The 13721-nt window shown below is 44.8% G+C and overlaps 5 protein-coding genes across 5 annotated transcripts; all 5 read left to right on the top strand.

Annotated features, from left to right (window-relative positions):
- Nucleotides 1-68: 68 nt before the first annotated feature.
- Nucleotides 69-734, top strand: BDB00DRAFT_877309 (uncharacterized protein; the record flags this gene model as incomplete). Its single annotated transcript, XM_053127598.1, has 1 exon — nt 69-734. One exon carries the CDS (start codon nt 69-71, stop codon nt 732-734), a length of 666 nt encoding a protein of 221 aa, XP_052974787.1.
- A 1412-nt stretch (nt 735-2146) lies between these two features.
- On the top strand, nt 2147-4774 carry BDB00DRAFT_963535 (aldehyde dehydrogenase domain-containing protein). The gene is made up of 8 exons (XM_053129755.1): nt 2147-2362; nt 2482-2583; nt 2675-3008; nt 3096-3493; nt 3582-3842; nt 3927-3946; nt 4025-4256; nt 4336-4774. Exons 1-8 carry the CDS (start codon nt 2308-2310, stop codon nt 4413-4415), a joined length of 1482 nt encoding a protein of 493 aa, XP_052974786.1. The 5' UTR covers nt 2147-2307; the 3' UTR covers nt 4416-4774.
- BDB00DRAFT_847628 (HECT-like ubiquitin-conjugating enzyme-binding-domain-containing protein) lies at nt 4752-6667 on the top strand. Its single transcript, XM_053125244.1, has 5 exons — nt 4752-5375; nt 5658-5748; nt 5820-6001; nt 6061-6148; nt 6238-6667. The coding sequence occupies exons 1-5, from the start codon at nt 4788-4790 to the stop codon at nt 6471-6473; spliced, it is 1185 nt and encodes a 394-aa protein (XP_052974785.1). The 5' UTR covers nt 4752-4787; the 3' UTR covers nt 6474-6667.
- An 11-nt stretch (nt 6668-6678) lies between these two features.
- On the top strand, nt 6679-7606 carry BDB00DRAFT_847625 (uncharacterized protein). Its single transcript, XM_053125243.1, has one exon. The coding sequence runs from the start codon at nt 6977-6979 to the stop codon at nt 7469-7471; it is 495 nt and encodes a 164-aa protein (XP_052974784.1). The 5' UTR covers nt 6679-6976; the 3' UTR covers nt 7472-7606.
- Nucleotides 7607-8232: 626 nt separating this feature from the next.
- BDB00DRAFT_772281 (E1-E2 ATPase-domain-containing protein) lies at nt 8233-12700 on the top strand (the record flags this gene model as incomplete). Its single annotated transcript, XM_053120030.1, has 6 exons — nt 8233-9059; nt 9120-10368; nt 10441-10519; nt 10597-11076; nt 11169-12260; nt 12339-12700. The coding sequence occupies 6 exons, from the start codon at nt 8233-8235 to the stop codon at nt 12698-12700; spliced, it is 4089 nt and encodes a 1362-aa protein (XP_052974783.1).
- Between the last annotated feature and the right edge of the window lie 1021 nt (nt 12701-13721).

Raw genomic sequence — 13721 nt, 5'->3', positions numbered from 1 at the left:
TCATCGTATATCGAAAATTTCTATAGGCCCCCGCTTTGCCGAAGGGCCGTTTTTTACCCACAAAGAATATGCCAGAAGACAAGAATGACCTTGACGATGCAACATTAATTCAAGAGTACCAGCGACTGGAAGAAGACTTTTTTTACAATTTCCTACGATCAGATCAACAGCATTTGCTTAACACGCCTGATCTTCATGACGCTTTTCTTTTCGGCGAAATCGGTTTCCTTGTTGCGGGATTGAAGCCTTGCGTCCTAATTGACCTTCCACCCGCTGTGGCACGACTCTACAAACAACACGTCCTTGATCGGGTTGCCGAATCCGAGTTTGCACGACGCGATATCCAAGTAACAGAAATTCAGGCGAATATCTCTAGCCCAGAAATGATGAGTTTACAGGGTTGTTTTATCGTGTATCACATGAGACAAGCACCACAGCCACTCCTGTCTCCTAGCAACAGTGACGATTGTGGCCGAGTAATTATCACCGAGGCGACACTGGCGAACATTCTCGATTATCCTGGCTCATTGCCTACCAGCATGCAACAAGTGATGAGCATGCTTGAGGTAGTTTACTATACTCGCGAGCAAGGAGGACGAGTGCAAATTTTGACGATGTTTGCTGCACTTGAGCATGAGGTAGAGCAAGTCAAAGCCCATTTCAAAAGGTATTATGATATCTGTCGCGAGAAATTGGCATGGGACATCAAGTTGTTGATACGGCGGCCACAGTAGTAGTATTTTGTATACATACCTTCTCCTCTTTCCTTCCTTCCTTTTTTCCTCCAAAGAAAAATGGTACTGCGGGTCACAACACACGCACGCATATACACATGCACAAACTTCACTAAACCAACCAACCCGCTCTAGGGTGTAGGATCACATTCTTATTCTTATGTACCACCACCATTACGCACATTACCAACACCTGACCTGCTTGTAAATAACACATATATATTTAGAGATCTGTTTTTGTAATACATACACGTACGCATTACATACATCCGTTGATACACACAATCGTGTCTCTTGCATTTTCTGCATTGTTGATGGTAGAAAATTCATTGAAGGGAGATGAAAGCCTGTTGACTCGTACATACTGTTGGGTACCGACTACAAGAAGAACTATCATCATCACCTGCATAATATCCTGTCTTGATGGGGACATAATATCTGCACAATGAACCGATTCCTGTACCGGTACTATAATACACCTACTACATAATATATTTCGTTGTTGCATTCCTGCAAGTTAGTTTACTGTATTTGTTTATAATACAAACGAACAAACGTCCTGCTCTCCTTTGTAAGCACAAGTTGCTGGTTCTATTGCCTTCAGAAATAAAACATGTCAGGGATGAAGTAACGTAAAAGGTATGGCCTATTAGTAAAGCACTAAAGAGTTTTAAAGTATAGCGTCATAATGGAGTGTTCCATCACTCTAGCGAAACTAGTTCAAGATTCAGGCTTATTTTTTAAATTGTACCTTTTCCCGAACCTCACTGCACCAATCAAACCTGAAACAAGCATGTTGCGCCCTCTAGATCCTTGCATAATGTGTGTTATCTATAGCATCAGTTGGTAGGTAAGATGTTTATAAGACGATAAGATGCAAGGAAGGCGAGTAGAAGGGGGGGGGCAAAGGGAAATCGGGCAACTCTAATTATTATCCATTTAAAAATGCAACTTTTGGGTGATGCAGATGGGCGGATACTCTATTTCTTGGTACTGTAGACTAGTACTTCCTGTAATTGCAGTATGCAGCAAAGCTCGTAAAAACCCACTTTTATGCTCGGATAATTCGGGTGATTAGTCTGGTAACACAACGGCCTAAAAAATCGCAGGAAATGGGCGCGCTGGCCTTTTTTCTCCACATCTACTTTTATAGTAAGTACTGTACAAAGTACACATTATAGGAGGTCACTCTCCGCACGACCTCATGTCTGGTGTGTGAGCTTTCCTGATATATGGTGTACAACTAATAGCGAGCGAGAAAAAGAAGGAGAAGTGGGGCAGATCACACGGATTGATGGTGGGATCCGTACAAGTTGAGCGCCTTGAATGGGGTGCAACCGTTACATTGCAGACAACAACAAAGGAGACACCAACTAGTAGTATATGGCATGTCCTATAACCAAACTCAGTGAGTCGAAATAGAATTTAAAGTTCTCGGTTTTTACATGGCCGTGGGAGACCTGGGATGTGCCTATAAAAACCCGCCATTTTCCCACCTCGCGCCCACTTTTCTTCTTTTTCTTCTCTCCACACAGCCTCTTTTCTTCTTCGTTGCTACATACTCACAAGCATAATGACCGTTAAATTTGCTCATGAAGCCATCACTTCCAAGGGTGACAAGTTGACCTGTAAGTTCCTTTGGCAGAAATGATCCGGCGAACCGTAGATTTGGATGGAGATTATTATTGCCGACAAGGAGACTAATCTTGATTTTTTTCTCCTTTTTCCCTTACGCGTACGCGCGCAGTCAACACGGGTCTCTTTATCAACAACGAGTTCGTTGAAGGTGCCAGCACCATCGATGTTATTAACCCCACCACTGGCGAAAAGATCTGCGCTGTCCAAGCTGGTAAGTTCTATTTTCTGTTTTTTGTTGAACCTTTGACACGACGCATAGGCATTGACGGCTGACTAACGCTCGCTTTTTCTCTTGGGTGTAGCCGAGGAAGCTCAGGTCAACGCTGCTGTGGATGCTGCCGAGAAGGCCTACAGAGAAGTCTGGAGCAAGACTTCTGCTCGTGAGCGTGCCCGTTTGATGAACAAGCTTGCTGACTTGGTTGACCAGAACGTGGATGAAATTGCCAAGATCGAGACTCTTGACAACGGCAAGGGTATTGCATTCTCAAAGGGCTATGATATTCCCGAAGTTGCAAAGACTCTTCGCTACTTTGCTGGCTTTGCCGACAAGCTGCACGGAAAGGTGATCGAGACTGAGGGCAAGTTGTCCTACACTCGTCACGAACCCATCGGTATTTGCGGTGCCATCATCCCATGGTAAGCAGGAATTGAAAGTCATTGCTGAGCTGGGATTTAACGTGTACTATGCGAATGATGAAATCCTAATGTGTTTTTTGTTTCCAGGAACTTCCCTCTAATGATGGCTGGCTGGAAGTTGGGTCCTGCCCTCTGCACTGGCAACGTCGTTGTCCTCAAGACCTCTGAATTGACCCCCTTGTCCGCCTTGAAGTTGGCTGAGCTCATCAAGGAGGCTGGTTTCCCTCCTGGTGTCGTCAACATCATTACTGGCTACGGTCACATTGCTGGTGACAAGCTGGCTCGTCACCCCAAAGTCGGCAAGGTCGCCTTCACTGGCTCCACCAATGTTGGCCGCATGATTATGAAGGCTTCTGCCGAAAGCAACTTGAAGAAGATCACTTTGGAACTCGGTGGCAAGTCGCCCAACATCATCTTTGATGATGCTGACATTGACCAAGCTGTCGCATGGGCCCACAAGGGAGTTTTCTTCAACCACGGCCAATGTATGCTACATTTTTATTTCAGTAATCACAAATGAGAATGAGCAAATACTCAAACATCCTGACTAACTATTGATGCTCGTATATACAGGCTGCTGTGCCGGTACCAGAATCTACGTCCAAGAAAGCATCTACGACAAGTTTTTGGCACGTTTCAAGGAGTTCACCAGCCAGACCAAGGTTGGAGATCCTTTCGACGAAGCCGTATTCCAAGGTCCCCAGGTCTCGCAGACTCAGTTCGACCGTATCATGGGCTACATCAAGGCTGGCAAGGATGAAGGTGCCACTTGCTACATGGGTGGTAACCGCCTCGGTGACAAGGGTTACTTCATCGAGCCCACCGTCTTCACTGGTAAGTGATCGTCGTGCTTAGTAGAGCAACAGGAATAAAAAACTGTAATGAACATATTCTTACCCTGAATTTCCCTGTACATAGACGTCAAGGGCGATATGAAGGTATGTTCTTGAAGCACTTTCGTACTTGTATTAGAAACACATAGGCTAATTACCAACATTCTTCTTCCGTGCGCACAGATCATGCAAGAAGAAATCTTTGGCCCTGTTGTTTCTGTCGCCAAGTTCAAGGATGAAGAAGATGTCATTGCCAAGGCCCACGACACCGTTTACGGTCTTGCTGCCGCTGTCTTCACCCAGAACATCACCCGTGCTGTCAGCGTTGCCAACAAGTTGGAGGCTGGCACCGTCTGGGTCAACTGCTACAACGAGCTTGACTACAACACTCCCTTCGGTGGTTACAAGCAGAGTGGTAAGTTTAAACGTCATTGCGCGTATCCAGACTACTGGTATCATTGGCATATAACTAAGCATTGCTTCCCTCATCACAGGTATCGGTCGTGAAAACGGTGAATACGCTCTTGAGAACTACTACCAGGTTAAGGCCGTCAAGATCAACGTTGGCTTGTAAATTTCCCACTTACTCTTTACTCTCAGTATCTTAAAAACCAATGCGAAAACAAACACAAACCTGTAATCAAAAACCTCTACTCCACCTTTTCCTCATCAATCAACGCCCTCTTCCCATCTTCTTCTGCCTTTATCACACACACAAAGACACTTTCTCTGGAACATATTTTCTTCTCTTTTATGCAGCTTTTGTAAGCCATGTATGTAAAGCCTTCTATCCTACTAGTTTTTGTTTTTAGTATAGCACAACCCCATATGTTGAAGTATACTATGAAAGTCGCCGTGACGCCTTATACCGCGCCGGTATGCTTGCGGCGCACTTTGTAAAATTGTAAAAAAAACTTTTTAACTCAAGCTCGTACATGAAGTTGTTATGGTTATCCCTCTTTTCTGTGAACAACTCGCCAATATCAATGCTATTCGCTCCACTATTGCAGTAGAATCAGACCCACCATCTTTGTCCATACAAGACAAGCTTGTTATCAAACGCAATACGCTTTGCCTAAACAACAATGTCATTGTCGATTTCGACGCGTTTGGTGTACAGTTGAATCCTCGCGTCTTGACTATCACACCATCGACACCAAACAATGCTCAAGAGTTCGACGTAAAGCTCGTTCTCTCTAAACCTATTACGACTGATGGTAATGGTGATCTCAAAACGTCTTGGCCAGCAAGAGAACTCGAAAATATGCAGGGCCTTACTTGTCGCTCGTGTCAACAACGCATCACGTCAGCTACTACTGGATTCCAGAGCAAGGATCTGCCCTCTGAGCACTGGTACGAGCTGGTCGAGTGCTGGATCTGCCACGAAGCCAAACCAGAAGAGCATCGATCCCGTATGCAGCCCATTACCGCACGCCCAAATATGGTTCTAGCAGGAGCCACCTACATGCTACTGCATCCTCAGAATCTATTGCTCGGCTCGTTTGCTATGGATGACGATGCTTCCATAATCAAGGTAGGTAATTGTTTTATGTTATCATTACTATAATATCATGAAAACACGGATTTCAAGAAGGCCGTCGTAGCAAAAGTAAATGCTCGATTTGGCCGATACAAAAATCCTAGATCAACCAATATGAAATGCCATATCAAAACAGCTTGCCAGAGAAGAAGATCTATTCTCTAAGCGTGAGCTACTACAGTGGCATACATTTTCCTCCTCCTCTTCCTTTTTCTATATCTCTTTGTGTAATGCTATTAGGCACGTACTAATAATCGCAATACTGCTATTGTATAGTGGGATACCGGCTTATCAACAAAATGGCTTTCAATTCATTGTACACAATGCCAGGCACCTCTCGGCGAAGGTCAATACGAGCAAAAAGAAGGTAACAAAATGACAGAGAGCATCAGTGCCTATCTTAGAGGTACGTATTCTAAAACAGCGGCTTTTTTTAAGATGGGAACATTTCGCTATTGGCAACAAAATTCTACAAGTACTGCGTTGCCGTGTTACCGGCCAAGCCAATACTCCCGACATTCCTGGAATACCTTGTCTATGACCTGTTTGACGCAGCAAAGGCACACGCAACTTACCGGTTTCTTATTCAAGGCCGCAAAAGCAAGCGGATATATGCATTGGTAAATAAAAATACGTTAAAAAATACCGAAAGCTTACTAAAGTATGACCGTGCTTATAGCTTTGGTTGTTTAATTGGGATACGCATATTATCTACAATCGCGGATTTATATCCACAAATGCATCAGATGATATATATCATGAGCACGGTAAGTCTTTTACCTGTGGTTGAGAACTGGAACTGTGACGACGTTATCAATGACTTCTAAGCATCCGCTTTCAATGAATATGTATGTAGTCATGAAGGTTCTTTACGTGGATTGCACTCAAGAAGATAGTAATGATGATAGGCGGATCGATATGTGGTCGAAGGATAAGACGGCAGATCACCTGACGTATCCTGAATCATGCTGTGAGTTGCTCTTAGAAACGCTAAGGCAGTCGACCCAAATAGTCCCTCCCCATGGTCGTATTATGAACAACCCTGCTATGGCGGCCTTGCATAAATTTTCAGTTGGTTATATCAGACGATGATGCTGAAGGAAGATCCCTGACATGAAGATTATGTTTTCAAACCCATGTTTTTAAAAATTGATGTGCGCATACACGTACGCACACCCCTCTCCCATCCACTTTCTTTTGTCATTACCATCTCCAACGCTTTCTTTTGCTTTTTACAAATGGATACCCTTCCTTCAGAATTATTAAACTTTATTTTGAATTACTTGACTCAACATGACCTGACATCGCTAAGTATCGTTTGCCGTACCTGGAGCTCGGTAGCGCTTCCTCGACTTTATCACACGCCTCACTTCACTACGCTTGACCAGCTAAACCGATTTGCTTACAGTAAACGATTTTTTGAATATGTTACTGTGCTTGATCTGAGCAGCGTCAGCCACCTTGTCACTGACAAACATCTGCATAATTTATGCGACACCGGCAGCAGTAGCACTTTGACCAGTACACTGCCTTTATCCTTGGGCTACATCAACCTCAGTGACTGCGACAAACTATCAACACACTCTTTAAATCGTATGATCAAACGGTCCATCCACAACCTGCGTACAGTCATATTAACCAACTGTAAGTTGGATATGGAAACTCTCGATCTGCTCCGACTCGCAAGCCGGAAGCACCTTAGCAAGTTGGATCTCAGTGGAACTATGGTATTACCTTGTCATGCAATTGACACGCCGAACCATCTGGAAAACCTTATCGAGCCCGGTCTGTCGCAGCTGCGAGACTTAAATGTCGGTGGATGCAACTGGGTGGACTCGCACACGGTGACCAATATTGGTCGTGGTTTACCACGACTGGTCCGACTGAACCTTTTCTGGTGCGATCAAGTATGCTTTACGACGTGCTTAAACATGGTACGGCGGCTGGGTCATCTGCGACACTTGAATCTGCAGCATATCCCTGCAGTCAGCTCAAAGGACAAAGCCATGTTATTGTTGAATAATGGACAATTAGAATCCATTGAATATAGTAATCGACGACGCAGAACTGTTTTGCAAAAAAGTTGCTGATAAAATAAAAAAAGTTTGTAGTCGATGAAACCTTGTGTGATCATGAATGAGCTTGTTGTGCCCCGGGCACATTTTGCTCTTGGAGCTTTGTAATTAATAACTTTTCTCGATTTTTTCTTTTGATCAAAAAAGCCGTGCAGATTTAGAACGGGCACATTTTGCTCTTGTTTGACAGCATTATTTAGTCACGCGTCGGCAGAAAACCCTCACTTTCAAAATATATAAGTCCCGCTCCAACTAAAATTCATCCCGCCTTTGTTCACCAACTCTTTTTTTTCTCCTCAACCCTACCTCTTTATTTTGACATGTCCACCACACAACCACATGAAATATGCGTTTACATAAAGGGGATGACGTGCGGCCATTGTGTGAACACAGTAACCACAGCGTTGAAAAAACTGCCCGGGATCGATCCTTCCTCGGTAACTGTCGATTTGGATACTGGCCAGGCGCGTATGACGGTCCAAATTGGCACAGACACAGGATCGGCACAAGAACTCGTTATAGAGACAGTCAATGATCTTGGCTACGAAGCTTCTGCAGCAACTGCAACTGCTAGTAATGATGGAACTCACAAGACTACTATAGCTACATCGACTCTAGTCCACGGGACGCTGACAATATCAGGGATGACATGCGGCCACTGCACAAAGACGATCCACAACGCCCTTTCACAATTACCTGATGTTATACCCGATTCTATCCATGTGTCTTTGGACCAAGGAGTGGCCTCACTCCTCTTTTCACAACCCAACCCAAGAATGAATGCAGACAGACTGGCAGAGACCATTGAGGATTTGGGCTATGACGTTGAATCGGTACGGCTACGACGCACTGACGAACCTCAAAGCGAAGAAGAAGAAGAAGAAGAACAAAATGGAATCGCCATTGAAATCAAGACTGTTTCTCTGTCCATTAGCGGCATGACCTGCTCGCATTGTACCCGATCTGTAACGCATGCACTCCAAAGTTTACCAGGGGTCGTGGGCGAATCGGTTCAGGTCGACCTCGGCAAGCGGACGGCGGCATTCTCTTACCATGGCGACGATATTACAACCGAACTCATTGTTCAGACTGTCGAAGATCTCGGTTACGACGTCGTAGGCAGACCCCGATTTGGCAAGAGTGTCGGCATGCCGCCAGTGACAGCAGCATCAGTCGAAGAAGGAGGCGCATCGAATCCAGCTGGGCTACGCAAAGTCGTCATGCGTGTGCTCGGCATGACGTGCCAAAGTTGTGTGGCAGCAGTAACGCATGCGCTCGAATTTGGGGTGCCCAATATCCAGCGTGGATCAATTCGAGTGGATTTGGAAACAGAAATGGCCATGTTTATTTGCAAGGACCCTGACGCAGCTCTCATTCGGCAGGTTGTCGAAGATCGCGGTTATGATTTGGAGAACATTCAAATTATACATAATCTTGTCCAGCCTGCAGTAATTGCTGCAGCTACACAAGAAACGGCATCGAGAAGAACTAGAAGCATCACCAGTGACTCTGTGGTTTCGCTGGGCGCTATTACTGTTGAAACGCCGGTCATTGCAGTTCCCAAAAAGGTGACCATGCAGATTTCTGGCATGACTTGTGCAAGGTAAATAATAAACAACTTCATTATTCTTGCATGAATCTTATTCTCATCCCTCATATCTAGTTGTGTTCGAACGATTGAACAAGGTCTCGCTGCTCTTCCAAGCGTTACTAGCGACTCGGTTAAGGTCAATCTGCTTACTGGTGGTGGATCGTTTGAAGTACAAGGCGACGTCCTCAATGAAACACAAATTATCAATGCAATCACTCGGATGGGCTACTCTGCCAGCAATGTCTCGATCCTCGCTGAACAACAAACAGCCTCGACACCTGCAACATATCAAGTTGATATGATTGTCAGCGGCATGTACTGCATGAATTGTGTCGACAAAGTCCGCCAAGCCCTCTCAGAATTGCCAGGTAGTCGATCCGATACTGTCAAGGTCAACCTCGAATCCGGTCGAACAAGCTTCCAATACTCAAGCCACGCACTTTCGCGCAAGCGCATCACGGACACGATCATGCAACTTGGTTTCATGGCGGACAGCGTCGACATTGCCAAGATTTTCTCCGGTGAGGACGAGCGCAGCGACGAGGAAAAGGCGAAAAATAATATGGCTGTTACCCGACTCTCGGTCACCGGTATGACGTGCAGTTCCTGTGTAGCCAACATTGAAAGGGCCATGATGAAGCAATCCGGTGTCTCCAGCTGTCAGGTGAACCTGCTCGCCAAATCTGCTGTTATTCACCACAATCCATCCGTCGTTGGCGCCCGTGCACTCTCCAACATGATTGAGCAGCTTGGATACAAGGCTGAGCCACAAACTGATAATGCAACAAATGCTCTTAACGACCAACGTGAAGCCATGCGCGCAACAATGCAGAAGGAAATGGATCTATTAAAGCGACGATTCCTATGGTCCCTTCTGTTTGCTATTCCCATTATCATTATCGATATGATCTTTATGATGGCGCTTCCGGAGCACAACCCAGTTAGAATGGCGTTCATGAAGTCAATTGTTCCCGGTCTATCTATTGCTGACTTGATCTCGTTCCTATTGGCCACACCAGTTCAGTTCCTCCTTGGATGGCCATTTTATGTCAAGTCGTATCGTTCGCTTCGTTATGCTCGTACGGCTAATATGGAGACACTGGTTGCTATGGGAACAAGTGTGGCTTATGCAGCATCTGTGGGCAGAATCATTGCTGCAATCATCAAGCAAGAAGAAGATCACAGCATGAATTTCTTCGAAACTGCTGTATTGTTGATCACTTTCATCCACTTGGGCAAGTGGCTTGAGGCTCTGGCCAAAGGCAAGACGGCAGAGACGATTACCAAGCTCATGGATCTGCAACCCGATAAGGCGATCTTGGTTGAAATACAGACGAAGACTGGTAATGACGACGAGACATCGATTGGAGACAGCTCACACGCGGACTACAAGAAGAATGTCAATGTTATTGAATATGAGCATGTCCAAGAAGTAATGGCCGAACGAGAAATAGATATTAAGGAAATTCAAGGTAACATATTCATTAAAAGAAGCATTGATGAGAAAGGGTTTTGTTGATTACTCACGGTTTTCTTATATGTTATTTAGTGGGTGATATCCTCAAGGTGAATGCCGGCGCACGTATTCCCTGTGATGGCAAAATATGGCGAGGCGCTACCAGCACGGATGAATCGATGATAACCGGTGAATCGGTTCCTGTATCCAAAAAGGAATCTGACGACGTTATCACAGCTACCATTAACTTGACTTCATCCATCTACATTCGCGCCATCCGGGTTGGCTCTGATACAACGCTATCTCGGATTATCCAACTTGTTCAAGATGCACAGGCATCGCCCAAGGCACCCATCGAACACTTTGCCGACAAAATCTCCAGTGTCTTTGTACCTATCGTGATTGCGTTGGCGATCATCACCTTCATCATTTGGGAAGTGGTGAGTGTGTATGACTTGTACCCAGAAGAATGGGTCGGTGAAAGCGGTGACAAGACAACTTTTGCTTTGATGCTAGCAGTTACTGTATTGGTCATTGCATGTCCATGTGGTCTTGGTCTGGCTAGTCCAACAGGTAAGGTATATTGGAGGGGGGTTTGGGGAAGTGAATGCTATACTGGTTTTGTCAACAGTAGGTAGTTAACACTTTCGTTTCTATAAATGCAGCTGTTATGGTTGGTACTGGTGTGGCAGCGCAATACGGTGTTTTGGTCAAAGGAGGCGGGTACGCATTGGAAATGGCTAGTCGGATCACGACAATCGCTTTCGACAAGACGGGCACACTGACTTTGGGCAAGCCAGTCGTTACCAACAGTTGGACAGCGCCTGCTATTGGATCATCATCATCATCTACGGAAGACGATGAGACACAACGTCAGAACGCCATTTGGAAAGTTCTTGGTCGAGTTACGTCAGCCAGCAACCATCCGTTATCCAAAGCTATTGAGAAGCGGGCCAAAATCAACCTTGGTGCACGAGGAGATGAAGCTGACGACGATAGTGAAAGCAACTGCAGCAGCAGCGACGAACAAGCCCACACCGGAAGGGATTTTTTCGAAGGTGTTGCATTAAAGAACGCCAAGGAAGTAGCCGGTCGTGGTGTGATGGCTACTATGACGCTTTCACCTGAAATGGCACGTCTCGTTTGGCCAAGCCGACATGCAACCCCAGAAAACACAGAACAACAAGAACGCGCAGTTAATGTTTTCCTCGGCAACCAAGAGTGGATGGATGAAAATCGTGCACGGTACGCAAACGTACGACAAGCTCAGCAATGTCAAGATCAGCTTGTACAATGGCAAAACAAGGGCCAGTCAATTGTGATAATGTCTATTTCTCCAGTTACAAGTCCAGGCGAGGAGAAACTCCATACGGATGGATGCAACAACGATTGTGCGTGCACAGTATGTCGATGCAGCACAGGCTCGGTCTGCTGCAGTACTTCTCGTACAATGATGATGGCTCAGGTAGCTGTAGCTGATGTTGTTCGACCCGAGGCTAAGGATGTAGTCCAGCAACTTCGCAAGCAAGGACTTGAAGTATGGATGATTACCGGCGACAACGAGCGCACAGGCCGTGTGATTGCTGATCAACTGTCCATCGACAGCGATTGTGTTTTGGCTGGTGTAAAGCCCGAGCAGAAGGCAGACAAAATTCGTAATTTGCAGCGACGTGGTGGCCTTGAACGACGAAACCGACTGAAATTTTGGAAGCAGCATGCCTCTACTTTGGTACAGCCTGTAGTGGCCATGGTTGGTGGTAAATATTCCTTTCACAGATGTATTCAGCTTGTATATGCTAGTACATAATTGTACTCATAGATCACTTATATTTAAGATGGTATCAACGACTCGCCATCGTTGGCACAGGCCGATGTGGGTATTTCGGTTGGATCGGCTACGGATGTTGCCATGGAAGCTGCTAGCATTGTCCTCATTCGAAACAACCTGTGGGATCTATTGATCATGCACGATATTTCGCGTGCTGTCGTGCGCCGTATTCGCATCAACTTCTTATGGGCTTTCATCTACAATGTGGTCGCGATTCCGATTGCAGCAGGTATCTTATATCCAGGCACAGGACACGGTCTCCCTCCGTATATCGCTGGGATTGCCATGGTAGCTTCCAGCATCAGCGTCGTTTGCTCGAGTCTAATGCTTCGATTCTATAAAGCACCAAAGAAGTTCCTAAAACAGTGATCGCACACTGGTACCACAGTTTTCATGTAGAACCTTCAGTATTAAAAATGAATTGTATAAAGTAGATATCTCACCATTTAGTAGCTTCCTCTCATCTTGTGTATTTTTTTTTTCAATCATATGTATCATTTAACCCATCATGTACTTTCAATACCCACATTACATACCATCATACACTACGTCCAAGCAGCGATGATGTCTGATCATGTATTTATCATTGAGAAGTGTTACCAAGGATGTACAATTTTTGGCTCTGAGAATTTTTGAATGTGTTTCCATCATGAGGCTATCAAAATTCCGTAAGCAGCGTGGAATTTAAGAAATATATACGCAAATATTATGCCCACTGTTCCTACGATGCATACTTTGTAGAAGTACAATACGTAACTTTATCTGGAGATAGAAGCACATTACTGAAGGCAGAAAAGGTTAGTCGCTACAACAACGCATGCGCACCGTTTATTTCAACGGAATTCACGACATCCGGCGTATGATCATGCAGTGATCATATTTATTACATAGGAGAAGAGCGAAACCAGATCAGTTTGAGTTTCCGAGAAAACCGCTCTTTTGGAATCCATGTACTGTAAAATAAGGAGGAGATCAGCGTCTGTCGGCATGAAAGAGAGGCGCTTGTATAAGTTAAATTATCGGGATCATCATCATGTACTCGTGTTTATATTCCAGCCTAGGATAGTATTATTGACTGAGCGGATTACATGTCTATATTTCTGTAGTTTTAAGATTATCCTATAATTATAATACTTATATGAGACTTTTTATTGTTGATGGCAGTAAATTTTATGTACTATGTGATACTAAGGAAAAGACAACAATATTGGTACAAAAATAGCAGAGTGTTTCCATTGATTATGGTCGGTTTCGTTTTCTTAAATAGAAGTTAACCGAATAGTAATAGAGCAAGACCTACTTTCTTTTCTCGGTATATACAGTACTTGAGGACTAAACGAAGTCAGCTTTCGATTTAGGAAAGACATTAGTTCCATACAGCTCTTGTCAT

Source organism: Zychaea mexicana (genome assembly GCF_025766255.1).
Source record: "Zychaea mexicana strain RSA 1403 chromosome Unknown BDB00scaffold_106, whole genome shotgun sequence".
Lineage (NCBI taxonomy): Eukaryota > Fungi > Mucoromycota > Mucoromycetes > Mucorales > Lichtheimiaceae > Zychaea > Zychaea mexicana.
The sequence above is the reverse complement of the archived record's forward strand: the minus strand, read 5'-3'. Positions and strand labels throughout refer to the sequence as shown.